The following is a 15378-nucleotide window of genomic DNA, read 5'->3' as shown; positions in this document are numbered from 1 at the left end:
TGACGTTGGGGGTTCTGCCCGACGTCATCCCGCATTATTTTACGCATCGGCGAGCGGGCCCTACCCCTTCTTGCTGACGGTAAAATCCTGCCCATGTAGTATATTGATATTAACAGCAATATACAAACAAACCCCCAAAGGGTTCAATAAACAGTCTGCTGAAAATAAATGCAAATAATTGAATTAATAAAAAGGCTAACCTTGTGTCTCATATTTAGGGGTAGAGCGCAAAAAGTTAACGAGGAACAGATAACTCTACAAAACTTCAATTCGGACACAGAGTAATGTCTGCAGTTTTGGGTGCCCCATTTTAGAATGGACATCAATGCCATACAGTATTGATCACGAATATTTTTAATTCTTTCATGGAGTGTGGCATCACTGGCTAGGCCAGCATTTATTGCCCATCCCAATTGTCCTTGAAAAGGTTGCAGTGAGCCATCTTCTTGAATCATTGCAGTCCATGTGTTGTAGGTACACCAACAGGGAGTTCCAGGGTTTTGACCCAATAACAGTGAAGGAACATGATATAGTTCCAAGTCAGGAAGATGTGTAGCATGGAAGGGAACTTGCAGATTTAGTTCAAAGTCAAGAGGTGAACTTGCAGGTGGTTTTCCCTAGCATCTGCTGCTCTTGTCCTTCTCAGTGGTAGAGGTCATGAGTTTGGAAGGTGCTGTTGATGAAGCCTGCTGCCACTGTGTGCCTGTGGTGGAGGGAATGAATGTTTAAGCAGGTGGACGGGGTGCCATTCAAGCAGGCTGCTTTGAGACATGAGATACTGACACAACTTATTTCAAAGCAGAGAAGGTTAAGGGGAGATTAAAGAGAGGTTTTTGAAATTATGAAGGGTTATCTGGTCATTATCACATTCCTGTGCAAATTGGCTGCTGCATTTCCTAATTACAATAGTGAGTACTTAAGTATTTAATTGGCTGCAAAGCACTTTAGGATGCCCCGAGGTTGTGAAAGGCACTGATAAATGAAAGACTTTATTTTTATATTGCTAGACTGAATCGGGGAAGGTCATTTTTCTAGTTGGTGGGTCAATAACACGGGGTTATCAATTTATATAGAATCATTAAGTGAATGAGGAGAGTCATTTCAAGGAATATATTTATGCAAAGACCTGTTCAAATGTAGAATGTTACACCAGAGAATAGTTGAGGCAGGGATCATTGCAACTTCAATGAGAAAACTGGATAAATACCTGCAGCAGAGGAAGATGCAAGGTTATGGAGACAGGGTTTCATAAGACCATGGCAATGGTTTTCGATGGCTCTGGCAAACAGCCACCCTAGATATCAAGGCCTTCTGTACAGTAAAGGACTATGGTTCAATTACCAAAAATAAGAAAGATTTACTCTATATTGTTAATACTTGCTGCTCTAAAAATACAAAAGCTTCTTGCAACAGTCTTGAATATATGTAGGATTACAGATCTTTCAGTTTCCAAATACTCTCTCAATTATTTAGATGGTTTGCTGCAGCAACAGGCACCTCTCTCAAATTTTAATGACTCTAATTAGGGGCCTAACAATGGGAATTTTTAATTAAGTTTGCAAAAATAACAAGAATTGCCTCAAAACAACAACTTCATAGCAAAAACATCAACTTAAATTGGCTGTCTTACCCAGTTATCTGTGGTGATGGTTGTATGTAGGCCACTAGGGGTCCAATTTTAACTCATTCAAAACTTATTTCTTACAGAGCTAAAATCAGGCCCCAGCAGTCCCAAAACTCACTCAGAATTTTAGAGTGAGTGTTGGCAGAGGCTAAAAGCTCTGAGTGTGCATAGCTTTTGCAGAATAGATCTAGAAGATACCTGAACAAGAATTAGCTGATTTTCTAATGCTAGCTAAGAATGCAGATCTTGAGGAGATGGAACTCATGGTCCCTTCCCAAGAAATAATGGTGTAGTATAAAGCATGCTTATAAATCTAACTGACATAGTACAATAGCACACCTTCAGGAATCCAACATGATTCATCATGGGAAAGATCTTCATGCTATTGTTGCACGCAGCAGTCATATCTTTCTCCTGTAAGCAATTGTGAATACAGGAGTGAAATAAATCTGTGATCACCAGAACCCATTACCGAGCTCTAAAGACTTGGGATCAGAGAACTGACAAGCCAGATATAAAATGACTCAGTAATTCCTATGCTAACACAATATTATTCAGAATATGAAATCATAGACATCAGTTAGTAAACACTTTCAACCATATAAGAGAACCTTCAGTGTAATTAGCAAAATATTTTTTTTACAATGTCAACCTTGACTCAATGCTAGCACTCACCTCTGAGTTTGGTTTGATCCACGACATCCCTACTCAATACTTCAACAGTTTAGGTTGCCACTTCGGTGCAGAACTGCCTAACAGAGGTGCAGTCTTTGGGATGAGATGTTAAGTAAAGACCCTATCAGCCTATCAACTGGATATATAGAACCAATGGCTCTATTCCAAGAGACAAATGGACTTATCCTAGCACTAATCCTTCAAACAAAACCACTAGAAACTGATTATCTGCTCATTTGTCTCTGTTGCTTTTGGAGCATCACTATGCACAAAGAGGCTGCTACATTTGACTATATTACAACAACAATGAATGCACTTTAAAAGTATTTCATTTGTTGTGAAATGCATTGGATGCCTTGAAGAACACCATATAAATACAAGTTCTTTTTTCTTTTTCTTTTTAATGTTTGCATGTGGATCGATGCCATTCACGAATGGTGTAAAAAGTACAGCTTTTGCTAACTGGAGTTCAGCTTTAATATATACATAACAAAGTGAAAAGTTACACCTGCTCAGGCGCAATTTGGATAAATTTTATGAATTCCAACCAGCTTTTTTTTTAAGAATTGCAAAGAGAAATCAAAAAGGGGTCAGTGTTGGGGCCTCAACTATTTACAGTCTTGAGTATTGCTGAAAAGAGACATGTATTGTCAAAGCTTTTCGTCTTGTACTTATCAGGACAGTTCATAAGACTACTAAATGTAAAGGGAATAACAATTTATGCTTTATAACAAGAGAGAGTGCTGATTGGTTGGCAAGTGGACTATGATTGGTAGAGGTGTTGCCATGGAGAATGCACCTGTTAACTGATCACTGTCAATTCATCAATTAGTTATGTTTAAATTCAAACCAGGCAGGTTGACTCTGATTGTTTAAGGCCTTGCCCTGGAAAATGAACCAGAGAATGGCTGTCACTTATTTTGTTTAGCTGAAACAGGCACAATGTGTGCACGTGTTCTTTCTGTCTGCAAAGAACAGGGCCCTATGTATTAATATATGTAGCTTCTAGCACATGTAAGTGAGCCACATTGCGAGCCCGACTGATAATCTTAAATTGGTTGTCAGTGTAATCCTTAGCACATTCAGGATTGTTTAGCAAATGTTATCCAATCATGGAATCACCTCCAATGTTGGACTGTATGTTTTGAATTTTGCATGCACAGGTTGGTTGGGTACCTTGCCTGTTGCGAACAGCCGAAGGGACATGCTGTTTAATACAATCCCCCCAGCCTTTGGGACATACAACCTAAATAAATACTTAGCCTCACACTGGCACTGAAATTCATATACCATATTACTCATTTGGCCATCAAGCCAAAAAGGCGTTCTGCCTATTAGACAAATGAGTAATATGGTTTGTAAATTTCAGTGTTGGTGTGATCGTATCAAACAGCACGTCCCTTGAGCTGTTCGCAACAAGCAAGGCACGTGTAAAACTCAAAACACAGTGTCCAACATTAAATGTGATTCTGCCAGTGGACAACATTTGTAAACAATCCTGAGTATGTTAAGAATTACGCTGACAATCAATTCAGTCGACTCGCAGTATGGCGTACTTACATGGGCTGGAAGCCACATATATTAAATCACAGGGCCCAATTCTTTGCAGACAGAAAGAACATGTACACAGATTACACCTGTTTCAACTAAACAAGATAGGCGACAGCCATTCTGGATCATTCCACAGGGCAATGCCTTGACCAATCAGTCAACCTGCCTGGCTTGAAGTCAAAGAAAGCTTGGCAGTTAACTGTCAGCCATTAGTTAACTGGTGCATTCCCCATGGCAACACCTCTACCAATCCGAGTTCACTTGCCAAACAATCAACACTCTCTTCTCAAAGTATAAATTGTTGTTCTCTTCACATTTAGTACTCTTGCAAATTGTCCTGATGAGTGCAGGACAAAAAGCTTCAACAACATGTGTCTTTTTTCAGCAATACTCAAGTTCTGTACTACCAAACAACTTTTTATTTACAATCTATATCAATGACTTGGATGAAGGGACCGAATGTATGATTGCTAAATTTGCTGATGGCACAAAGAATTTGTGAAGAGGGCATAAGGAGTCTCAAAAGGATATCGATAGGTTAAGTGAGTGGGCAAAATTTGGCAGATGGAGTATAAAGTGGGAAAATATGAGATTGCCCTTGGCAGGAACAATAATAAAACAACATATTATTTAAATGGAGAGAGATTGCAGAAATCTGGAGTACAGAGGGAATTGGGTGCCCTGGTACATGATTGACAAAAAGGTAGCATCCAGGAACAGAAAGTGATTAGGAAGGCAAATGGAATGTTGTTTATTGCAAGGGGGAATAGAATATAAAAGTAGGGAGGTTTTGCTGCCGTTGCTGGCAAGATCACCCATATGGAGTACTGTGTACAGTTTTGGTCTTCTTACTTAAGAAAGGATATAATTAGAAGCAGTTCAGAGAAGCTTCACTCAACTGATTCCTGGATGAAAGGGTTATCTCATGAGGAAACATTGGATAGGTTGTTCCCGTATCCATTGGAGTTTAGAAGAATGTGAGGCGTTCTTATTGAAACGTATAAAGATACTGAGGGGACTTGACAGGGTGGATGTTGAAAGGATGTTTCCCCTTATGGGGGACACTAGAATTAGGGGGACAGTTTAAAAATAAGGGGTCTCCCATTTAAGATGGGGAGAAGGAGAATTTTTTTCTTGGAGGGTCGTTAGTCTGTGGAATTCTCTTCCCCAGAGATCAGTGGAAGTGGATATTTTCAAGACTGAGTTGATAGATTCTTGATTGACAAGGGACTCAAATGATATAGGGAATAGACGGGAAAGTTGATGTCATAATCAGTTCAGCCATGATCTTATCAAATGGCAGAGCAGGGTCAAGGAGCCAAATGGCTACTCCTGTTCCTAATTCATATATTTGTGTGTTCGTATGTAAATCACTTCACGGAGTTACAAACAGACAAGCTATAAAACTGCAGCGCACAGACTGTTTGTAGCATTCGAAAGGCAGAAATCTTGTGAATTCCACCCCACCCACCAAATCACCACGGTGCCATCTTCAATATATAGTCTACTCCTCCTAATTCAGGTACATAATTTAATTTACCACAGTAGAAATCAAAGAATGATAGAGCACAGAAAGAGGCCTTTCAGCCCATTGGATATATCTACTAAAGAGGCACAATTAGTCCCACTTCCTTGCTCTTTCCCTAGAATCCTGTAAATGGTTTGCCTTCAAGCATTTACCCTATTCCCTTTTGAAAGTTCCTACTGAATTTGCTTTTATCACCCTTTCAGCCTATGTATTCCAGATCAAAAGACTTGCTGAGTAAAAATGCCTCTCACTCTTTTGCCAATTCACCTTAAATCAGTGTTTTCTGATTATTGATCTTCTCCTACTGAAAACAGTTCCTCCTCATTTATGCTATCAAAACCCTTCATGATTTTGAACACCATCAAATCTTCCCTCTACATTCTCTGCTCCAAGAACAACCCCAGCTTCTCCTGTCTCTCCACATTACTGAAGTTTCTCATCCCTAGTATCATTCCAGTCAACCTTTTCTGAGCCATTTTGAAGGCCTGGACACCCTAAAGTGTGATGCCTAAACTTAAACACAGTAGTCCAGCTGGGGCCAACTCCTGTTCCATAAAGGTCTGGCATAACTTCCTTGTGTTTGCACTTTATACCACTTTTAATGATTTGAAGGATGCTTTTTTTTTAAAAAAAGGATACAGTCTTCTCAACATGTTCTGCCACCAAAAGTTTGTGAACTTAAGCTCTGAGGTCATTCTATTCCTAAACGCCATGGGCGGAATTTTGCCATGCCCACTGGCAGCAGGCATGATAGGTGGCATGTGCAGACAATACATTATGATCAGTTTCACGACAGCAGGAAGGCAGGTCGTGATCATCTGCTCAGCCTGCTGATGGCGGGATGCGTTTCCCACCAGTGGTCCTTGGGGAGCTCATTGTAATACATCAGCAGATCATTAAAAGGCCATCCCGCCAGGCTCTTGGACCCCTGCCGGATCATCCGTCCACGTCAGCAGGAAATCACGTCGATGTGTTTCACAACAGCACACAGGTGGCGTGCACTTGGCAGCATTCACTCTGGGGGAAGTGGAGGTGAGTGAACAGCATCATTCTGCAGAGCTCGCCAGGGTAGCCTGATGGTTTGCAGGCTTCAAGGGCGCCAGGAGCCAGGGTGAAGGGCCACCCTGCCTTGGAGGCAACTGTTGTCAAGGGGATAGGGGGGTGTCCGAGGGCAACTGCTGCTCAGTAGCGGAGGCGACTGTTGTTGGGGCGGGGCAACTGCTGCCCTGGCGTTGGATCCCGTGCACAAGAAATCGAGATGGGGGGGGCAGGATAGGTGAGGGAAGTGGCCACGCAGTGGGGACACCTGCATAAACTGACCATTCCTCTGCAACTGAGACAGTTCAGGCGCAGCCACCGTGATATGATTGGGGTCGGACTGCTTGCCCACCCATGCAAGCAACATGGAGACACCGAGTGCCATCAAGCGCTCCAGACCTTACCCGTTCCCCATTCCTCCCAGCACAGGCTGCGAGTCCGTGACCACTTTACTGGACTGGAAAGTAGTTGGACTGTACACGTTACACAATCTCCTCGCCAACGCTGGCCATGTAGCAGTCACTGCTGGAGGCACTCACAGCCCCTTGCAATCTCAGCATCCCGGTTAGAAGCAGTCTCCCCCATGGCGCAGGCTGACAGGGCAGCCATTAAGCGCATTCATGAGTGGACATCTGAGGGGTGGCCAGCATTCTCCAGGAAGCATTAAGGGGCGGTCACACAGGGCCAGGAAAGATGCTAAATACAGCCATGCTAACCACATCTCTCTCTCTCTCTCTCTTTCATGCTGCAGGAGGACCACATCAGGAGTGTGGAGCATGGTGACCCAGCTGTATGCCTGATAGCTGACAGATAGCAGAGAAGACGGAGGGGAGAGTGACTGAGGCTCCTGGCCATGCAAAGGCAAGAGCAACAACCTCAGGAAGAAGGGGCAGCAGGGGCTCCTGCACACACTACCCAGGAGCGATAGCGAGCCGTGGCTGGTCAGCGGCTAATGACACCCAGGGTCTATAGGCGCTGCCTGTCATTCCTGTAGATGACCGAGAACCAGTGTCACTTACAACTGTGCATGCCTATGAACCTGGTGACTCACATCTACCACTTACTGCAGGATTGGCACCAAGGGGACATGGATAGCATTCACTGCCAGCGGCTGTGAAAGTGACTGAGGCACTCAATTTCTACGTCAGTGACTCCCTTCAGGGCTCCACAGGTGACCTCTGTGGGATATCACAAGTTGCCACCCACAAATGCATCCACGAGGTCACAGATGCCATCTTCAAGGACACACAACTTTGTGCATTTCGCCCGTGACAGCCAGGATGCAAGGGCCATTGGATTCTCCTGGATCTCGGGATTCCCACAGGTGTGATTGACTGTACCCTTGTGGTGCTCAGGTCTCCGCCGCTACACATGGTGGACAACACCAACTGCAAGGGATTCCACTCACTGAAAGTGCAGCTGGTATGCAACCACAAGAAATGCATTGTGCAGGTATGCGTACGGTTTCTAGGGAGTGTGCATGACACCTACATCCTCAGTTAGTCACAGAGGCCCAGAGTCTTCTAGGGTCCACAGAAGCTGCAGGGATGGCTCCTCAGGGACAAGGGCTACCCACAGAGGCTGTGCCTGATGACACCCGTGCAGCAGCCTCAGACTACAGCAGATTGATGCTATAATGAGGCTCATGCTGCAGCTCGCAACTTGGTGGAGCAGACCATCTGGATGCTGAAGATGAGTTTCCGCTGCCTGGACCGGTCTGGTGGAACCCTGCAATACAGTCCGCAGAGGGTGTCATGCATCGTCATCGTCTGCTGCGCCCTTTACAACCTGGCACTGCAACGGGGAGACAAGCTGACTGAGGAGGAGATGAAGGAGCTGGAGGTCTCCTCCAATGAGGAGGACAGCAATGGGGATGAGGTTGAGGAGGTCCACGGATGTGATGATGACGGGGATTAGGCCCTCGCACTGGCTAGATGAGGCAGGCAAGCTTGGGAGACCCTCATAGCTGCTAGATTTGTGGAGGATGATGACAACATGCAGTGAGGTGACCCCATAGATCATACATTGCATTTGTGAACATTTGACTCCAGTCTGGCTTATGGCCCTCTGTGAGAATGCTCCTGGCATGGAGATGCAGTGGAGGCCCTAATAATTGCTCGATTGCAGGAGGATGATGACATGCAGTGAGGACACTCCGTAGCTCTTCACACAGCCTCTGAGAACGTTTGACTCCTATCTGGCCGAGGGCAGCTCGCTTGCCCTCCGTGATCAGGGTCTTATCATATAGACGCAGCCATGAAACTTTAGAAGTTCTGATGCTGTGTCCAACTTCAGCACCATAGCCCTTCAGGAGCTGGAGCACAGCATCAGTGGTCACAGATGCTAAAGAGATGGGGGACAGCCCCTCCTTAATGGTGCTGAGAGCATATCGAGAGAATGAGAGAACTCTGTGGCACCTGCCCACTACATTCTGGCAGCAATGACAGGCCTGCCGAGGTAAGGCCGACAATCATTTTAGTTTGAAGGATGCCAAGAACACGGGGAAGAGGCCCTGGACTGAGACACCTGCCTTTATCTTGTGCAGAAAGGTTTCACATCTGAGTGACAAGAACACTGCTCATCAGAACAAAGAGCCATAGACAGGGAGACATTCTTGGGAATTTATTGACATTAGTGAACAGTATGTACACATGATTAACACCCGTGCCCAGGCTGTGCAGCTAATTCTCCCTAACCTTCCTAACCCTGCCGCTACATATTGTTGCTCTCTGGACATCCACAGCGGAGGTGGAGGCAGCCTGCTGACTGTGATGTTCTGTCTGTGATGACTTTGGCAGGTGTCCTCTGAAGGGCAGAGACGAAGGGCCCCTGCCTGCTTTCAGGGTCATGCTGTGTTGTAGTGGCACCCTCCTCAGCCTGTGGAGCTGGAGCTGCTGAGGTCACAGGAAGAGTAGAGTCGGATTGGCTGGACACTCCCGGAGTCACCTGGATGGATGGGCCTGGAGTGTTCACCTGCTGATCCTCCTCCCTATGGGTACCCAGGCTGACTCCTTGCAAGCTGCCCGGCACCCCTCTCGCACACACACTGTTGGAGGCCAACTATGACATCAGCAATGTAGTTGAGCCCGTGCAGCAATGCAGGAGCGAAGTCCTGCACCAAGGTCTCCATGGCGGCCACCACCCTACCAGTGTTGGTGCGTTGGCATGCCGGTACTATCACCTCAGCCTGAAGGCGTACAGCCTCCTCCATCATGCCTTGCAATCTGAGGAATGCAGCGGACATCCCTTCCTGATGTTCCCAAGCTTGCCTTTGCAGCTCCAGCAACTGTGGCCTGACCGAGTCCAGAGGCTCGTCATCTGACTCGGACTCAGCTACGTTCTGGCCTCCAGCAGTCCTCTGAGTTCTGGGGACCTGGGAAGTCCCTGCCGCCTCCTGTTGTGGATCAGACAGTGTGATGCGCTCACCAGATTGTGATCCTGGGGCTGCTCTAAAGCTAGGTGCCACTGAGGTGCATGTCTCTGCGCTGGTGGAGGGTGTCGGTGAGCGCTGTGATGGGACTTCAGGGAGGGTGCCTCCAGATTCCTCTCCAGAGGTTTCTTTGGGGCTTGATTGGAGGCCCCGAGTCATGGACTGTCGGCTGTTTGGTAGATATGCTTGTGAAAGGAGAGATAATTAGTGCATGGCAGTGGCCTTTGAAACAGGATACATCACTCACAGCATGGTTGTCTGATGGATATTGCACTGCTGGATCCTCACTTGATAGAGCAGTGCCGACCTCACTGTCAGCACAGGAATGGTCCAGATCATAGTCTGCCAGCTGGATAGCTGTTTTCAAAGTCCGTGAGGATCTTGACTTTGGGCATTCCGCCACCGGTCTGCAACCTCTCTCTCGTTGTGTGCCAGCTTGTCCTGCACAGATAGAGATGGAGATAGTTTAAGCAAGATGCCTGCCAGGCTAAATGATAAGTATGCCTGGCCTGTATGGGTAGTGAGTAGTCCTATGGACAGGATGAGGACAATGGCGGTGTTAGTGAGAGAGTGAATGGTGATAAAAGCAAAATACTGTGGATGCTGGAAATCTGAAACAAAAACAAAAATAGCTGGAAAAACTCAGCAGGTCTGACAGCATCTGCGGAGAGGAACACAATTGACATTTCGAGTCCGTATGGCTCTTCATCAGAATGAATGGTGATGTCCCTTAAACTAGCAGTGAGTGAGGGGGAGGCAGTGGCATAGTGGTATTATCACTGGACTGGTAATCTGGGGACCTGGGTTTGTATCCCACTATGGCAGATAATGGAATTTAAATTCAATAAAAATCTGGAATTAAAACTCTAATGATGACCATGAAACCATTGTTGATTATCATAAAAACCTATCTAGTTCACTAATGTCCTTTAGGGGAGGAAATCTTTACCTGGTCTGGCCTACATGTGGTTGACTCTTAAATGCCCTCTGAACAAGGGCAATTAGGAATGGGTAATAAATGCTGGCCTAGCCAGTGATGCCCACATCGAATGAATAAAAAAAAAATCCCTATGGATGTGTGATGGGTTAGTGAGTGATGAGAAGAGTGACTTACCCTGGCAGAACGGAGGAGACCATTCATCCCTTACAGCATCCCTGGGTGGCTGTCTGCTTTTGAAGGGCATTGGTAATGACCACCGCTGCCACCGCCTCCCCAAGCTGGATTGGTTACATTGCTGCCCATCGTGCGGCCAGAGCAGAGGTACAGGACATCCCGGCAGGCCTCCACGGCATCCAGCAGTCACTCAAGGGAGCCGTCGTTGAAGGGTGGGGGTTTGCAGTCTTTTTTCCATGTTTTCTGTGCAGCTGGAAACAATGAGCGCTGTGCTTGTGGCTGGACTTTAAACATAGCGCCCAGCTTGGTGCCCGGTTGGTGAATGAGAGCCCGCCCGCCAAGGAAATGGTGTGTTTCCCGGGAGTGCATAAATAATGATACGCGGGTTTGGGATGATATGGCATGAAAATCCACCATTGCGGCCGGCGGGTAAAACGTGCTACTGCACTTAATGCAAATCTGGGAAAATTCCACCCCAAATAAACCAAATCACACAAGTCTAAATCGCCTCTCCTCATTATTCCTGCCAAAATCTATCACTTCATAACTGCTTAATTCAAATTACTGTATTTTTTACACATAAAGAGTCAAGGAGTAAACTGTTAATTCTAATCTCCAAATGAAATAGTATCCCTTAATTATTGCTCCAGAGATTTGAAGAACCTTAAACTAATGCTACTCTGTAACCTACTAAGAGATGTGTAAGTGTAGACCAGAATCAGTTCTGAATTTTCTCTTTTTGGAAATGAACTTCATTCTGTTCTCCTATTGGTCAAGTTCAAGACCCCACTATTTATGTAGTCAGAGTATACTCTGGTAAATGAATTTATGACTTTCTCCCAACATTTCTAAGTTCTTATTTAAATTTGTGAAATTTATTTATATGGTTTATCCTCTGAACTTTCCTGCATAGTATTTGTTAAGGAAGGACATACAAAGACAGTTACCCTATCTGTGTGTCCTGCTGCAGTAGCTAGAACTCTTCCTTTCTTCCAATCCCAAACACAAATAGTGTTTTTGGAATCCAGACCAATAGATACCAAACGCTGTGAAGGGGGGGAAAAAAAGCAGAAATTAGGAAAATCTCTCATTTTTCTGTTGGATAACAAAATTTAATAAATCTCCCCTCCCACAAAGCACCTTCTTAATCATCTTTTACAGAGGATCTATAATCCCACTCAAACCCACTATAACTAACCAAAAACAGCAGACTTCCATTTTCCATCCAGAGGGGAATATTCCTTTAATGAAAAAGTATTCCATAAAGCCAGTTTATAATTTATAAGCTAAAAAACAAGTTTCAGTGGGTATTTGGTATTAGCATGAAACCTTGTAACTTACTATTCAAAGTCTAACACTAGACTTTTTGAAGTATTACAATACAGCACAGAAAATACATACATGGTTAGTTGTATGGAAATTCTTTTCCTCCACAATTCCAAACATTTCATATTATTTTAGGTCTGATCCTATTACTACTCAAAATATTTAAATTAAATTTTTATTGTACCTGCTTGAGAAGTAGAAGTAGAAGTAGAGCATAGCTCACGATAACAGGATCCACAAAATACTTTAAACATTTACAGTGACAAGATTAGGAAAATTAACAAAACTAAACCATTTGTATCCTACACCATAAAGAGGACAGACACTTTGAGCAATCACTATAGAAATCAAGCCTCCAGAGTCTGGAATCTACAGTTCTGTCCTCAGAAAAAGGGTACGTGGTAGTTCTGAGGATGCATCAGAGGCATTAGTGGATGGTCGTCTAAGTGACAAAGAAAATGACTTTAATCTCAAAACACAGAGCACAGTAATGTAGGTGTAAAGAGTCAAAGAATCTTATCCATTATGGCCAAAGTATGTGGAGAACGTCACTAGGTTAATTCCAACATTAGTAACCAAGCTATAACTGATGGAATTAATCACTGATGTCTTCAGATGCCCAAATCAGTTGTTACATGTTAAAAGTAAAAGACAAATTACATAAAGAACTAGCTAAACTTAAGCATTTATGCCGCTGACATCCAAAGAGCAAAGGTCCAGTGTCCTTTAATTGACATTTCAACCTAGTCGAGTTGCAACCATGACTAAGATGAGGGATGGTGATGGTCGTTACAATTTATATACACTTATTTGTGGTTCAACTGTCTGAAATTCAACTGAAGTTTGGTTTTACTACCGAAAGGAAAGCATGTGACTATTAATGCAGGTGATTGAAATAGACTGGACTCATCCCTATTGTGTTGATTATACCTGAATCGCCAGATATATATGTAAAAAAGGATTGGGAAACCCTCTGAATATCAGAACTATCCTGGAAATTAGAAAAGGACAAAGATTGTTAAGTTCTTTCTACATCTAGGATAATTGAGGCAATCAATGCCGAGCTTGGAAACATACAGGTACACAGATAGACAAAATTACCAGTCAGAAGCCATATTATAGTTGTATTGCAATCATACAGGAACTGTGAGCTACCTTTCTGTTTCAAGAATGTTAACAGATATTTTGAACAATAATTCAATGCAAGTGTCAATTATCAGTAATATAGAGTGCAACTGTATGGGAAAAACCATGATGGCCGAAGAAAAAAAAAATCTTGGACTGCTCCATGAGAAGCACTGGTGACATGGCACAGCAAAGAAAGGCAGGTAGTCAATGTCATCACATTGGCTTAGACTTCTTTTCTAAAATAACATGGAGGATGCATTAATGAACATAATTTGTTGCACACAGACATAGACCAAAGAGAAGTAGCTCTAAAAAGTAAGCTAATTTATCTAACAAAACATTGAGTGCAAGCAACACAACACAATATCAGTTTGATAAAAATATGAAGATTTAATTCATAAAATATAACTTTATTATAAAATAGTATGTAAAAACTTCATATTTCTTTCACCAGCTAATATCAATCCAAGGTTCTCAAAGTCCATTTTATCATACAAATATTTGACATGGTGCAAACCAACAAAGTCAAACTAGCATACAATTTACTCACCTGGCCATCATGATCAAAGGCCAAGCAGGCTATTCCATGTGTGTGCACATCTTTCAGGATTGATATCGTCTGCACATTGTAGGTGTCCCACACACATATATGCGGCTCCTTTCCCACCTGTCCTGTTGCAACTAAAGTTCGTTCTGGGTGCAGTGCTAAGCTGTGGATGGTACAAAAATATTTTTTTAAAAATGTAATTGAAAACAGCAACTGACATGTTCATAAGTGCAAGAAATATGGCCTAAAGCATTGCTATAAGTGTTCATATTCATTGGGTTCCCAAAAGAGGTCTTGTCTGACTAGCGGCTGTTTTTGTGTCTCAGCTACTCTCCCAAATATAGGAACCATGCCAACTAAAAAAAAAACTCTGGTCTGTGCTACGCCATACCATCTTCAGATGAACCATCTGGTAGAGTAATTTACTGGCACATAAACACACATGCTAAGTCAGAAGTGTGGCGAACTGGAGTGGCAGCACCGCATACCATCTACAAGACACACAGGAGAAACTCGCCAAGGCTCTTTCAAAAGCAGCTTTCAAATCAACTTCTACCATCTAAACAGAAAAAGGCAACAGGGTGCATGGGAATGCCACTACCTGGAAGTTCCCCTCCATGTCATACAACATCCTGACTTGGAACTATATTGCTGTTCCTTTACTATCGCTGGGTGAAAATTATGGAAATATTTTCCTAACAGCTCTGAGAGTCTACCTACACCACATGGACTGCACTGGTTCAAGAAGGTAGCCCACTACCATCTTCATGAGGACAACTAGGAATGGGCAGTAAATGCTGACCTTGCCAGCAATGCTAGACATGAAAATAATAATTTTCATAATATTCTGATTTATTGTAAAAGTGGGTTAATAGTGGGGTTTGAATTAGTTTCTCTGTGTTAATGTGTGTGTGTTGGGGGGGATTTAATTGATTTGGAGACAGCTGGTCTGGAGACTTTGAGTTAACAAAAAGTGGCTGGATTTGAAATGCTAAATACGTAAACATCAAGTTCTAGAACGTGAGGTATAAGGAAAATTAGCATTTTTAGATAAATTAGAGTAGTCTGAATTTCAAAGGGATGGTAAGATGTTACACCTAGCCAGAAGAAGCTAAGCCAAACAGTGTGTTTATTTTTTCCCCAAAGGTTACTGATAAAATTAGTACTGTGAAAGATTTATATTATGAGTAAAGTAAAGTTGCAAAGACATATGGGAACAATGGAATTTGCATTAAAAAGGGAGAAACATGTATAAAGGAGATGAGGCTATGTTTCAAAGAAGAAGGAATTCTAAGATCTAACACAAGTGTGAAAAGCCTCTAGCTTCTATGGATCAAGTTGCTGTCAACAGGAACCAAAGCTGAGAAAACTCATTTTGAATGTGACTGTCCAGGGTATTGTGTTGCTTTGCCTGGGT

At 43.5% G+C, this 15378-nt stretch overlaps 1 protein-coding gene across 9 annotated transcripts in view; it reads right to left on the bottom strand.

The window, feature by feature from the left end:
* The window catches only part of LOC144693023 (echinoderm microtubule-associated protein-like 5), a 182861-nt gene that overhangs the window by 148643 nt on the left and 18840 nt on the right, over positions 1–15378 (bottom strand). For 8 of the 9 annotated variants that reach the window (XR_013579443.1, XR_013579444.1, XM_078562291.1 and 5 more), the window contains exons 2-3: positions 13965–14124; positions 11908–12006 (exon numbers count right to left, since the gene is read on the bottom strand). Coding sequence is in view for 7 of the 9 variants with exons in the window: in XM_078562291.1 (XP_078418417.1) it covers positions 11908–12006; positions 13965–14124 (259 nt within the window). In the remaining 2 variants the exon portion in view is untranslated. The remainder of the gene's footprint in view (positions 1–11907; positions 12007–13964; positions 14125–15378) is intronic. The other variant, XM_078562293.1, reaches the window with a different exon arrangement.

The sequence above is a fragment of the Cetorhinus maximus genome, chromosome 18 (assembly GCF_964194155.1).
Source record: "Cetorhinus maximus chromosome 18, sCetMax3.hap1.1, whole genome shotgun sequence".
In the NCBI taxonomy this organism is placed as follows: domain Eukaryota; kingdom Metazoa; phylum Chordata; class Chondrichthyes; order Lamniformes; family Cetorhinidae; genus Cetorhinus; species Cetorhinus maximus.
Note: the sequence above shows the minus strand (reverse complement) of the source record. Positions and strands in the feature narration are given on the sequence as shown.